The sequence below is a fragment of the Gopherus flavomarginatus genome, chromosome 1, assembly GCF_025201925.1.
Source record: "Gopherus flavomarginatus isolate rGopFla2 chromosome 1, rGopFla2.mat.asm, whole genome shotgun sequence".
Lineage (NCBI taxonomy): Eukaryota > Metazoa > Chordata > Testudines > Testudinidae > Gopherus > Gopherus flavomarginatus.
In genome coordinates, this window is record NC_066617.1 from 166,914,454 (window position 1) to 166,928,667 (window position 14,214).

The 14,214-nt window shown below is 36.2% G+C and overlaps 2 protein-coding genes across 4 annotated transcripts in view; one reads left to right on the plus strand and one right to left on the minus strand.

Moving 5' to 3' along the window:
• CMSS1 (cms1 ribosomal small subunit homolog) overlaps positions 1-14,214 on the minus strand; it is a 385,528-nt gene that overhangs the window by 337,530 nt on the left and 33,784 nt on the right. The gene's annotated exons all lie outside the window — the stretch shown is intronic.
• FILIP1L (filamin A interacting protein 1 like) overlaps positions 1-14,214 on the plus strand; it is a 320,082-nt gene that overhangs the window by 282,082 nt on the left and 23,786 nt on the right. For all 3 annotated transcript variants that reach the window (XM_050956860.1, XM_050956870.1, XM_050956878.1), the window contains one exon: positions 8,090-10,835. In XM_050956860.1, the coding sequence (XP_050812817.1) occupies positions 8,090-10,835 (2,746 nt within the window). The remainder of the gene's footprint in view (positions 1-8,089; positions 10,836-14,214) is intronic.

Genomic DNA, 14,214 nt, shown 5'->3' on the forward strand with positions numbered 1-14,214 from the left:
CTGGTACAGAAGCTGATTTAAATGAGGCTACATACCACAGTCAGCAGTTCTGCAATTTCACATTTGGGTTCCTTCAGAACTCTTGGATGAATACAATCCGGTTCTGGCGACTTATTACTGTTTAATTTATCAATTTGTTCCAAAACCTCCTGCTCCTCAGATTTGTCACTTAAAAAGAACGGCTCAGGTTGGGGAATCTCCCTCACATCCTCAGCCATGAAGACTAATGCAAAGAATTCATTTAGTTTCTCCGCAACGGTCTTATTGTCCTTCAGGGCTCCTTTAGCATCTTGATTGTCCACTGATCCCACGGGTTGTTTAGCAGGCTTCCTGCTTCTGATGTACTTTAAAAATTTTTGCTGTTACTTTATGACTCTTTGGCTAGCTGTTCTTAAATTCTTTTTTGGCCTTCCTGATTATACTTATACACTTCATTTGCAAGTTTATGCTCCTTTCTATTTTCCTCACTAGGATTTAACTTCCACTTTGTAAAGGATGCCTTGCTGCCTCTAACTGCGTCTTTTACTTTGTTGTTTAGCCACGGTGACACTTCTTTGGTTCTCCTACTACGTTTTTAAATTTGAGGTATACATTTAAAATGAGCCTCTAGTATGGTGTCTATAAAAAAGTTTCCATACAGCCTGCAGGAATTTCACTTTTGGCACTGTACCTTTTCATTTCTTTTTAACTAGCTTCCTGATTTTTGTCTAGTTCCTCTCTGAACTTAAATGCTACTGTGGAGGGCTGTGCTTTGGTATTTCTCTCCTCCCCTTCCACTCCACCCCACCCCACCCCCGGGATGTTAAATTTTATTATGTTACATTCAACTATTATCAAGCAGTTCAGCTATATTCAGCTTTGATTTTTTGGCATTGACAGCAGTTGTTGTGTACAGTCATTTTCAGAGATTTTTTTTATTGGTCAGTTCAACTTCTGTCTTATGCACTAGTGTGATACTGTGCACTTCTGATGGGGAGGAGTTTCTGGGAACACACTTCCCAAAGCCCTGCATGAGAACAGTTAGCAATAATAGCTAAGTTTGAACTGAAATCAAGGAGGCAGTCATATACAAGAAGGATAATGTGGGAAGACAGTAGATTCTAGTATGTCTTTTGCTGCTATTCTCAGGACTGCCCAAAAGACTTAATAAACATCAAAAGGAGAGCAAACTGTTATAAGTGTTTTTCAAGGAATGTTGAGAGGCTGTGCATACTACTCTCTCTCTCTCTCTCTCTCTTTTTAATGATTCTGCGGTACTGTCAAAGTATGTGTTCTAACAAAATATTAAAATTTTCTAAAATTAGTCAATCAAAAGAGCCAAGTTACATGTCCCCTTTAAAGACATACATGGCAGCCTGGCAGATAAATTATATCTTGATATACTTAGTGGGGTATATTATTTTCTCTGTGCATGTTTCATTTTAATTTCCATAAATGAAGTTACTCGTGCATCCAGACCACAATGCCTTCTGTTTACGATCTCAACAGATCTCCATCTGATTAGGGTTGATAATCACCAAGGTACATTTAGATAAAAAAGAACTGTGGTGGATAACTCAAGAGCTAATACACTTTCTTAGCAGTCAATACTGAACTGGTGCCTTTGGGAGGATATTAAAGGAGCACTGCATTTTAGAGTAAGACTAAAACCAAGGCCCCAATCACTATTGGTTGTTATAGAGACCCTATTACTTTTTCTTCCCCTCTTGAATTCATCTCTGTGTGTCTGTGTACACATCCAGCATCATGACTAACTTCCAACTCAGGTAAATATATTCTGGTTACCTATTCTCTGCAATCACAAATGGAGAAGGTATGCCTCACTTCTTTCCTAAACTGGTTCTGTTGAGTTCCATCCCAGAGGTGGCAGCACAGGTCCCTGTATAGTTATTTGTCTAGGAATGTTAAGTTTATAAAACAATTTGGGATTATAAGGATGATATCAAGATGTGATTAACTGCCCAGTGGAAAACATACCTTAATGTAAGAGTTCCCATTTTAAATTAAACTTTCATATCAAGACATTTGTCTGAAAATGCTTTTGGATCTTGTATCTGATGTGCGTTTAATTTTCCTTTAGTTCAAACTTGGACTTAATTCTTAAAAAATCATTTAAAAATAATGTCAAATACTGAGATGCACAATTTTAAAATAAAGTGTTGCCATTCTGTTGGGCAGTGCTAATAGATCCAGATAAAGCCAATACATTATATAATACCTGCGGAATGCTGTTGCTGCTATGATTTTAGAAGCCTTTGATTTTCTTTATAAAAGGAACAAAAGTAAGCACCAATAAAGATAATACATAGGACATAAAAATAGCCATAACATAGGTATTCAAACATTATACATCAATAAGTAGGATTGTACGGGAGGAAAAATTTATGCATACACATCCCAAGATTGGAAAATAATTAGTAAAGCCAAGCTTTACTGCCATAAACTATAAGGGAATGCAAGACTGACTTTCTTCCGGAAAGAAATACTTAACTCTATTGGTGTCAAAACTCACCAATTTGTAGGACTTACCAGAAGTCATAAAGCATGTTTCTTTTCTTGTTAATGGCCAGGCTTTGGCTTTTCTAGTTACTGGGAAGAATGCCTCAGACAGAGTAATAATCATGATTTCATTTACATTTCAAACTTTCAGCTTAAAATTTTTGTTTACATTATACAAAGGAATTTCAAATACATGTCCAAAAACATGTTAGCAAGTCTCCTCAAATTGACATGTGTAGAATATTTGCTGAATGACATCTTAAAATTAACTATAAACACATCCGTAAGCTTTACAAACACAGAAAATATTTTAGGTTTACACACAGCTTCCAAGATAGACACTAGAATTCTCTTCAAAAATATGAATCTGAAGCTTTATAAAAGTCTCTGTGTGTCTTAGGCACTTAAAATATCCGTCATTTCCATGCCCTGAACCAAAACTCTAGCTACAGCAGCTTCTTCACTATTTGAAGGGAGACTTGTCAAGGTCCAAATTCTATAGGCCGAGGTCCCTTTCTCTTAAATCCTTCAGAATTTGTCCTTTTCAAGGGTTCACTGTGCAGAAATGTTGTTCTGTTTTACTCTTGGTACTTAAAAATATATATTTCATTCTTGAACAGCCTAGCTATGAGAAACAGAGTGAGACGCAAAAGATTACAAAAACAAGGATCTTATGATCTCATTCCTGCCGCAATCTCTTTAGTTTCCTCACAACACAAACTTTAAGAGAGCACTTCCCCTACTGTCCCACAAAAATTCAAGTTAAACTACACTAACGTAATATAATACACGAAGATACTAGAAAACCCCACTTATAAAACATATCACATGACACCGTAAAACAAGGTGCTGTTAGATATGTTTTGTAAGAGGCAGAGAGTCATATGATACTAAATATAATCAGTGCAATCTAACCCAGTGCAATCTAACCCAGCAGTTAGGTATGGAGAAGAGTTTAATACGTATGGAGACTCTAACAGGCTATAATATGTGCATTGAAAAAAGTTAATTATGATGAAAAATGAGAGTTTCAAGGATGATAAATATGATTTTTTTTAAAGAACAGGCAATTGGCATTTCATATATGTGTGATAATAAACCAGAATAAGGTTAATAACTTATATAACTATAACAGAAGCTCTGAAAATAAGTAGTAATAAGACACTGCTTTGACTCTGTTTAACTACCTAACATTCATGTCTATAAAAACAGCTTCCAAGACCTGTTTTTGCTGGACTGGATTCTGTAAGTGCTCCTGTGGTCCCATGGGATCAAGCACTTGGAACTGTCTATGAATGCTTTGTCTAAATGATATATATATATATATCTTTGTCTAAAATGTAACTACATTCTTATGAAATACAACTCAAAATGAAAATAATTCAAATATTTAACCTAATTGGACAGCCTGATGATTTATTGATGATTTCCTGTCCTTCCTGATCACTCTCCAGTAAAATATATTAGTGTCCTTTAGAGGAGATTTGGCAGATTAAAACTCACATTACAAAAAAACGGGGGAGGGGAGGAATTAGCTATATTATAGATACAACTTAAAGTATTAAACCTCAAAACACTGTACAAAATCAAATTTTCTTGTAATCTTTTATGCTGTTTCAGCACTGACTCAGTGAAGCACAAAAAGTAAGTGCACATTTCCCACCAGGTGTATTGCCTGCTACTGTGAAAAGTCCCACAACACCCTCTAGGTAGTCAAGTCCTGATCCTGCAATGAGCTAGAGAGGTCCTCAAGGTCCACCCACACTGACCTCATTGCAGGATCAAGGTCTTAAGTATTTGCAGGAAGGGATTCTCAATCTGGTCAATGAAAACTAACTAGTCAATTTCATGTTTTTCTTATCAATTTCACTTTCTGGTTGGCTAGTACTGTAGTGTGATGCCTGAATTGCAAACACTACAGAGAAATGTTCACATCCAATCAAAAAAGACAATGAAAATATTTATGATATTAAGGCAAATTTATTTTATTTTTGTCATCGCATATTGCATACACATATACTATATGTCTAAAATACAGAAAAACTAAAGTTTAACATACACATTAGTTTCACAGTCGCCATCTTCCTAAAATTCTTTTCCAAAAACCAGACAACTATCTTACAATTATGGATGTGAAGAAATTATGAGCATTATCAAAATAATCAATTTTGTATTTGATTTTCTCTAGTTAAACAGTATTTTTAAGAAACCTAGATAAAAATACAAATACAGTTGAAATATTTTGGAAATTTTATTGTAATTTCTACACTGTCCTAAATGTAAGAGGTATATGTTTTGTTGCTGTTGGTGGTTTTTTGTTTTCCTCTAATTTTGGTAAGAAATTTTAGGAAAACAAACATGAAACCAATGTGTTTTATATTTTTATTTTTGCACTGTTTATATGCATTTCCATTTTTTGACAAACATTATATGTATATGCAACAGGATTTTAAGGTAAGGTAGATACATTATTTAGAGTATTTTGATGTCCTCTATGCATTTGGTGTTTTCTAAACCCAGGGAGGATATAATCCATGCCCCAAAAAGCATACATTTTACAAAGACAGATGTGGGAAAGGGAATGGGAATGGGAATAGGATACAACACAGAAGCAAAGTGATGATAGCTATTGTTTACTTGGGTTGGGTTGTTGTTTTTTTGTTTGTTTGTTTTGTTTTGTTTTTTGCAGGCTGGGGAAGAGATGAATTTGAGGGTACAGAGTACAGAAACACTTGCTTTTTATTCCCAATAGGTTTTCAAAATTCCATTAAAAAAAAGGTTAAGTGAAGGATGATGTTTTCAATATACTGCAGACATCATCCCTTCCAGATGCCTGACTAGGACTTCAGAAAGACCAAACAGACTGGGCTCCAGAGAATTCACCCAGATTAGACATTGAGCCAGGACAGGTACTAGTAATATAATTAGCTTACAGACGCAGAACAGACTTGATCAAAGCTCAATTTGTGTACCTCACTTGAGTCTCAGGCCCTAATTCAGCAAAGACTTTAGTAAGCCTCAGGTAGTCCCTTACTTTAATAAGCAGTCCCAGTAACTAGTGAGATAATGCTATAGAAGAGAATGAAGATACAAACTGGAATGCATATACAGTACATATATTAAAAGATTTCTGTAACTACTTACTCAGACATCAGTCAACTGAAACATTTAAATTAAAGAAAAATCTGTTAACTAAATTGCATTATAAAATCACTATAAAACAACCATGGAAAAGTTAGAACTGTTTAAGGTTTTGTGGACAACCACATCCTCTAGAAATAAAACTTTAAGGCATAGCAAGAATTCACACATTTTTGTTTTTGGACAAAGTAGATATCACCTAATTAAAAGATAATCAGTAATATATTCAACAGCTAATTTAGGCATTACTCATTTGGTCCTTGTCCAGATAGTATCCCTTTTAAAAAGAATGATCAAGATAAGGAAATAATTTGATAAAGTAAAACCAAGACTAACAAGTTGGAATAAATTCAATCAGCATTATAATAAGATGGCTGACCTCAGGCACACACAAAAGCTGAACAAGTCCAAGTGAAACTGCTAGTTATGCTTCTGTTATGGTTTTGTGTCTATGGCAACACCAAATCATCAGCTTCCTGTATTCATCTGCCTTATCAACCCACTGTCATTTCTCAAAGTTCATTTAAAAAAATTCTCCCCTTGCTTACGTCTTTTCATGTCCATTTCCCAATTATATTATTGAAAGCTCTATAAATAATTTAACAATGTTTGTAAGAATGATTCCATATAAGTTAAGCTTACTAATATTTGATTATTATTGTTCATGCTGTCAATTTTGCACAAAAAGAACTTCACTGCAGGAGCAATGATTTATTTGCTGTAACAGAGTAAATACCTTGGGTACAGTGAATGTGCTGTGAGAGATTTTGTATAGCCAATGTCGGAAACCTCTGCTCACTGCCACCATTAGAAAGGGACAAGTACCAGATCAACCTAAATAGTGTCAGCAGCTTTCTACTACCATGTAAGAATCCAGGCTCTATTACTGCCAAATGGGTAGGTGTTGCTGAGACTGCATGCTAAGCCCTCAGGACTATGTCCCTCAAGTCACTGAACAGCTTATTAAGGAGCAGCATGGATGGGAGTACCACCTAGTTCTTCCTGAACAAGATGATGATGGTGGTAACATGAGCTTTTAGAAAGAGTCCTGCCGCATAATCCCTTTTTTCCTAATGAATGTTATTTAATATAGATATTACACGCACAGACACTTGGTGTGCAGAGGTTCTACTATTTGTGTTTCTATTATGTTTTTTGTTTCTACTTATATTTTTCACATGCTTTTTTAACACTTCAAGGAGCTTACATTGTTGGTCAGAAAGAAGTAAAAAGAGCTGATGGAAAGGAGGCAGAAATAGTGAAAAAGTCAGGTTACATTTTATTTCAGTCCCATCAATGTCTCAGAGACAAAAAAGAAAGGTCCATGAAAAGATCCAAATACTAAGATATTTGGGTTTATTCCAGGTCCTGCAGGACACAAATGCACAGTCCTAACATACACCTTTTACCACTGAAATATCCTGCATCTCATAAACAAGGAAAGATTATGAAACTATACACCTCTACCTCGATATAACGCTGTCCTTGGGAGACAAAAAATCTTACCGCATTATAGATGAAACCGTGTGATATCGAACTTGCTTTGATCCACCAGAGTGCACAGCCCCGCCCCCTCGGAGCACTGCTTTACCGCATTATATCCAAATTCATGTTATATCGGGTGGCGTTACATCAAGGTAGCGATGTACTTCAGCTACAACAGTTACAGGTAAAACCTGATTTTAGGAAAATCTCAAGGAACACCTCAAGCCTTCATGAAAAGGCAAGGTTTCATACTATGATTTTCAGATACACCATCAGACCTGAGTTTTGGACAACAAGGAATTTGGGATTTTTAAGGCGCAAAAACAACAACCACCAACCTATGCATTTACCTGTTTACAGCGAATTAGACTGCTACAAGATGGTAAGGATCCCTTTTCACTTAGAATTGGCTGACACACTGTTTTTGTATTAATTTAGTCGTATCAATTGTTACACTGACATACTTAAATCAATGCAACCCCTTACTATGGACATCCACACTAGACCGTAGTATTGATTTACCTACATCAATTTCTAAATAACCAATACAGCTAAATAGCTATAAAAACAGTGTGTGCAGACCAGATCTTAGGAACCAGACAATTTGTTTTTTTCTACAGTGGGTGTCTGAAGCTTGCCCAACTGATGGAGTTGCATTGGCAAATGCAGAAGCCTGAAGGCTGTAGTGTACCTTTATTGCAGAAACAGTTGTAGAGCCCACAGATTTGAATAAGCAACATGGACTGGCACCTTCGGTTAAAACGAAGCACTTAATGTGAGGACTTCTAGTCTCTGTGGCCTTTTCCGCTGCACAACAAAGTCAGGCAGCCTCAGGTTACACCATAGATTGCACTTTGTTCACCTCTACTCTAGATGGTATCATAATTCTAAACACATGTATTTTGAAAAACTCCACTACAAAACCTACTACAAAATAAAACAAACATACTTTGTGTTTTTTCAGATTGAAAAAGCTGATTGACCAAGAAACAGCCTATCAGGCAAAAAAAGAGAAGGAAAACAACAAGAAAATAACGAAATTGAAAGAAGAACTGACAAAACTGAAATCATTTGCTTTAATGGTGGTGGATGAACAGCAAAGACTTACAGAACAGTTGAACCAACAAAGTCAAAAAATCCAAGAGCTCATCACTATTGCAGAGCAAGTACACGAGAAACTCACCATTGCGGAAGCAAAAGCAGAAGAAGAGAAGCAGAAAGCCATCAGGCTGGAAGCAGAATTGCAAGCACAAACCAATAACATTTCCCAAGAACAAGAAACAATGATGGCCAAACTAACCAATGAAGACAGCCAGAATCGCCAGCTCCGGATAAAATTAACAGCACTCACGCGACAAATTGATGAATTAGAGGAGACTAATAAGTCTTTACGAAAAGCAGAGGAAGAACTGCAAGACATAAGGGAAAAAATAAATAAAGGAGAATGTGGAAATTCCACCCTTATGTCTGAAGTAGAAGAATTACGGAAACGTGTCCTGGAAATGGAAGGTAAAGATGAAGAGCTCATAAAAATGGAAGATCAGTGTAGAGAGCTTAATAAAAAATTAGAAAAAGAAGCAGCACAAAACAAGAACTTTAAAGCAGAAGTTGACAAACTCAACAAAAGAATTATGGAGCTGGAGAAATTAGAAGATGCTTTCAATAAGAGCAAACAAGAATGTTACGCTCTGAAATGCAATCTAGAAAAAGAAAAAATGTTAATAAAGCAATTGTCTCAGGAGTTGGAGGGCTTAAAAGCTAGAATTGGAGAGCTTGAAGCCACTGAAACCAAGTTAGAAAAAACAGAATTCACACTCAAGGAAGATTTAACTAAACTGAAAACATTAACGGTCATGCTTGTGGATGAAAGAAAGACAATGAGTGAAAAAATAAAGCAAACAGAAGAAAAGTTACAATCTGCAACTTCCCAGCTTCAGGTGGAGCAAAAGAAAGTGATGTCAGTTACAGAAAAACTAATTGAGGAAAGTAAAAAGGCACTGAAATCAAAATCTGATGCAGAGGAAAAAATGTCCAGTGTAACAAAGGAACGAGATGAACTGAAAAACAAACTTAAAGCAGAGGAAGAGAAAGGAAATGATCTCTTTTCCAAGGTAAATATTCTAAGGAAAAGGCTTCAGTCACTAGAAGCCACTGAAAAAGAGTTTCTTAAAAATAAACTCAAAGAGACAACTAAATCAAGCACATCCTTACAGCAGGAGAACAACAAGATTAAAGAACTTGCTCAAGAAGTTGAGAGGCTGAAAAATAAGCTGAAAGAAATGAAGGCCATAGAGGATGATCTCATGAAAACTGAAGATGAGTTTGAGTCTCTAGAGCGAAGATACATCAATGAACAAGACAAAACTAAATTTCTATCAGAAGAACTGGAGGTTGTGAAAATGGAACTGGCGAGGTATAAATTAGTAGAGAAGACCGAGTCCAACCAAGAACAGTGGCTTTTCAAAAAACTTAAAGAAGAAGAAGCAAAGTCAGAGCACCTGTCTAGAGAGGTAGATGCATTGAAAGAGAAAATTCACGAGTACATGGCAACAGAAGACCTAATATGTCATCTACGGGGTGATCATATGGTCCTACAGAAGAAACTCACCCAGCAAGAAAAGAAAAACAGGGAGTTAGCAAGAGAAATTGATAGCCTTACCAAAGAATTAGAGAGATACAGACGTTTCAGCAAGAGCCTTAGACCGAGTCTTAATGGAAGGAGAATTTCTGACTTGCAGGTTTTCTCTAAAGAAGTCCAGACAGATCCAGCAGACAATGAACCACCTGATTACAAGAGCCTTGTTCCTTTAGAACGAGCAGTCATAAATGGGCAATTGTACGAAGAGAGTGATAATGAAGATGAAAACGATGAGGAGCAAACAGTGTCTTTCAAATGCAATTCATCCATTGCAAATGCAGTAAACAAAAAATTATGGATCCCATGGATGAAGTCCAAAGAAAGCCATTCTCAAAATGGAAAAATTCATGACAAACAGAATGGAAATTGTGCACAGCCACGAGACTTAGTTCTAAGTCATACACCTGGTCAACCTCTTCATATAAAGGTTACACCAGACCATGGACAAAACACAGCTACCCTTGAAATAACAAGCCCTACTACAGACAGTCCTCACTCTTACACTAGTACAGCAGTTATACCCAACTGTGGCACACCAAAGCAAAGAATAACCATTATTCAAAATACCTCTTTAACGCCTTTAAAATCAAAAACAGCTGATGGTTACATGAGTCCAGAGCAAGCCGTGCCACCTATCACATTGGCTAGTTTTGCAAGATCTCAAACTCCTGAATCATGTGGCTCAATAACTCCAGAAAGGACAATGTCTCCATTGGCTCTGACAGGTTCTTCAAGTTCTCCAGAACAGATGCTTTCTCCAGAGCCTTTGGAAATTGGTGCCAAGCATACTCTTTTTAGAGTATCCCCAGACAGGCAATCATCATGGCACTTTCAAAGATCTAACAGCACTGGTTCAAGTGTAATAACTACTGAGGATAATAAAATCCATATTCATTTAGGAAGTCCTTATGTTCAGGCTCTTGCTAATTCATCAAAACCTTGTACTCCAATTCAGGATAACAGAACTCCAGCACTAACTAATGGAACACCCAGTAAGCCTACTAGTAAAATCACAAGCAGTATCACAATCACACCAACAGCCACTCCTCTCCCACGGCAATCACAAATTACAGTAAGTAATGTCTATAACTGATCCCCATCCATGCTGACTCCCTTACCAGCAACCCATCTTATTTTTCATCCCAGCAAGAATAATTTGGAACACCCTCTTTATTTTGGGAGAGATCTGTGCATGAACTGTACAATGCTACTTGGAACTAACGTTAAGTTTTGCCTGCTTAGTCGTATCAAATGTGCACTTACTGTATAGCTTTTCACTGAAATATCTTTATGTAAAATAATTAGTCTTCCACTTGTATAAATGCATCTTTATGTATTTTCATTTTCCATAACTTACATTACTTTTGACTGCAAGGTATATTGGTGAAATATTTTAATATTTCAAAACAGTAAATAATTGGTTGTTTTTACCACTGCTTGCGGAATTATTTGTTCTTCTGGTGTGTGTGTGCGCGCGCGCATTTTGTATTTTTGCATGTATGACAGACTTTTATTTTAATCCCTGAAATGCCTGCTAAATACCGATAAGAATGGTTTCATTATCTTCCTTCTATTCCCCAATTTTTCCTAGCCTTATTACTCAAATTGTTATTTTTAGATCAAATACACACAAAATCACATGTACAGTACCAATTTTAAGTGCATGATGCATAAATCACATGTTTTGGGGCATGTCAATCACTGGGGATTTTGAGAGTGTGGATTTTTTTAAACACTTTGTCATTCTGTTAAAACTCAGTCTGTTTCCTCCTTCAAATCTTTCCTTTGTAACTGGGTTGAGCTGAGAAGTTTATATCACAGAAATATTTTCTTTTTCCCTACGGTAAGCTCTTAGCCTACATTAAAAATACTAACGTTTACATTTTAAAAAGACCAACCAGAAGAATGGCTCCACAACATGATTTTATTATTCAAAGTAGAAGGGAAGGATGCAACAGGGTTGGACCCTAGATTACAGTCCAACGTTCTACATATTAGTTAGGCACAGTGAAGAAGAGAAAGCAAAATGAATGATAGGACCCATTATAGTTTCTGAAATGATAAAATGAGTTGGTTACAAAAAAAGAGAATACTATAGTCCAGCTATTTGAATTTATACATCCCTCCAGACATAATACAGACACTAATAATACAATGCCGCTATTTAGACAAAACTGCGTTACGCACCACAGTGATGGACGCTATATTAGTGCATATAATAAGAAATAATGACAATAGCATAAGCAATGCAGGCCTCAATTTGTCTGTATACCAAGAGTAAGAAGCAATCAGTGCTAACCTCTTGGAGAATATTACATACAGTGACATCAGAGCTTCATTTTGAATTATTTATAAGGCCGGAAGGTCCTGAATTCACTTCCCCAACACCTCTCTTTCTCTGAATAAAGAGCTACTACTGAAATTCACTCTTTTAAAAACAGCTTTTTAAAAAGTTAAACATCAATTTTAATTATGCATTTAGAAAACAAATCTTTTCACCACTTTGCTAATCATCATAAAGACATTTGTGCAGAAACAGAAGCTCTCTATTTCATATATCACAGCTCAAGATGAACTGATCAGAATAAAGATAATCTTTTCCATGATTATGAACTGTGATATTAATTGTCCTTCAACACTGATTCAGCAAAGGACTTTAAGCACATGCTAAAGCTGAATGGGGAGCTAATGATTATGACAGAAGACAAAGACAAAGAAAGACAATGACAATGGAGGGGGGAGGGATAACTCAGTGGTTTGAGCATTGGCCTGCTAAACCCAGGGTTTTGAATTCAATCCATGAGGGGGCCATTTGGGGAACTGGGGTAAAAATCTGGGGATTGGTCCTACCTTGAGCTGCAGGTTGGACTAGATGACCTCCTAAGGTCCCTTCCAACCCTGATATTCTACAATTCTATGTATAAGGAAAAGTTTCTATTTAGAAAACACAAAAATGAATCTTAATAATCAGCAATGATGGAAAAAGAAATAAAAGTAAGGTCCACAGGAGTTTTAATTAAATAAATTTTTTAAGAAGTGCACCAGAGTATTGCAACAGCATTTTTTAAAAGATTTAAACTACAGAAGATAGGGTGAGCCCAACCCAGTCTCACTTACAGCCTGATCCAAAGTGGGCTTTGCATCAAGCCCTTTGCTCCTGTTTTACATCCATTTAACTCCAACTACTTCAAAAGCTGAACTGAGTGGAACCAGAATCAGGCTCAGCATGTGATGTTCCTTAAGGCTCTTATCCTGCAATGGGCTTATTGACTTCAGCATCCACCGACTTTAATGGGAGTTACTTATCACTACGTGTTCAGCATCTTGTAGAATCAAAACCGAAAGGAGCATAATCTTACATGACGGTAATAACATACACTCTATTACATTTGGCTTTAGCATTCTTTTCTGCAGTGCCAATCCAAAATGGACAATAGATCTCTACATAACTAATTTTCAACATACACTGGTAAGATCCTGTAGGTGTGCACATTTTACAACAGTGCATAACTCTGCAGTAATCACCAATATTCTGTTAGCAGACATTTGAAAATACTGAAAATGCCAGAGTCCTTTAAAAAAAAATCCTATTACTGTCCTCATACATTTAGCGTTACATTTTGTTTTTATTTTAAAATTATGTAGAAAACAAAATATTCTGGTTTGCATTTGCAGGCTAACCAGATGCACAGAAATTAGTTGATTAACAACTAGGCAGTAATCTGTTACAACGTCTTTCAAAAAATTAACTATACAGCAAGAATTAGATTTAGTCATTTCCTGACCTTTGGACAGTTGCCCTGTTCTTCTGAACAAGAGTTCTATGTTAAGTGAATTAAAAGACCTAGACCAGAGATCACACCATTAAAAAGTTTAATTATTCAACCGGATAGTGCTTCTTCTTCCTTGTTCATTTTTTACTAACAGACCATTTTCACTACAGGAAAATAATTTTTAATTAACAAAAGGCAAAGGAAACAGCCATAGGATATTACTATTCACAGAAAAGTTGTATCAAACTTGCCTGTGAGCATCTTTGTCACATTTCCCATAACAGTATACCTTTTGATTAAGATCAACAGATATGCCCTCTGCCAAAGAGACTAAACATGTCATACTTGCAGGGTCATGGACTCCATGATGTATTTATTTTTGCCATTGACTTTCACGGGAGCAAGATGGAGCAACAACTTCAATTACAAATCAGGCTTTCAGAAGACAAATTGTTCACTTTTCTCTTATTCCAAAGAGCTGATCAGCAGTGTGTAAGGGAGCAAATGCATTTCTGGATATATTTACAGACTGTAGCATAATTCATTTTAAATAACATTCTTAACTAAAAGAAGGTAGCTTTAAGGTTGTCAAAAAGAAAAGAATCATTGTCTAGTGGTTGAAGGCACGGCTACTACTTCCCTATGTCATCTTGGGCAAGTCACTTCACCTCTCCAGCT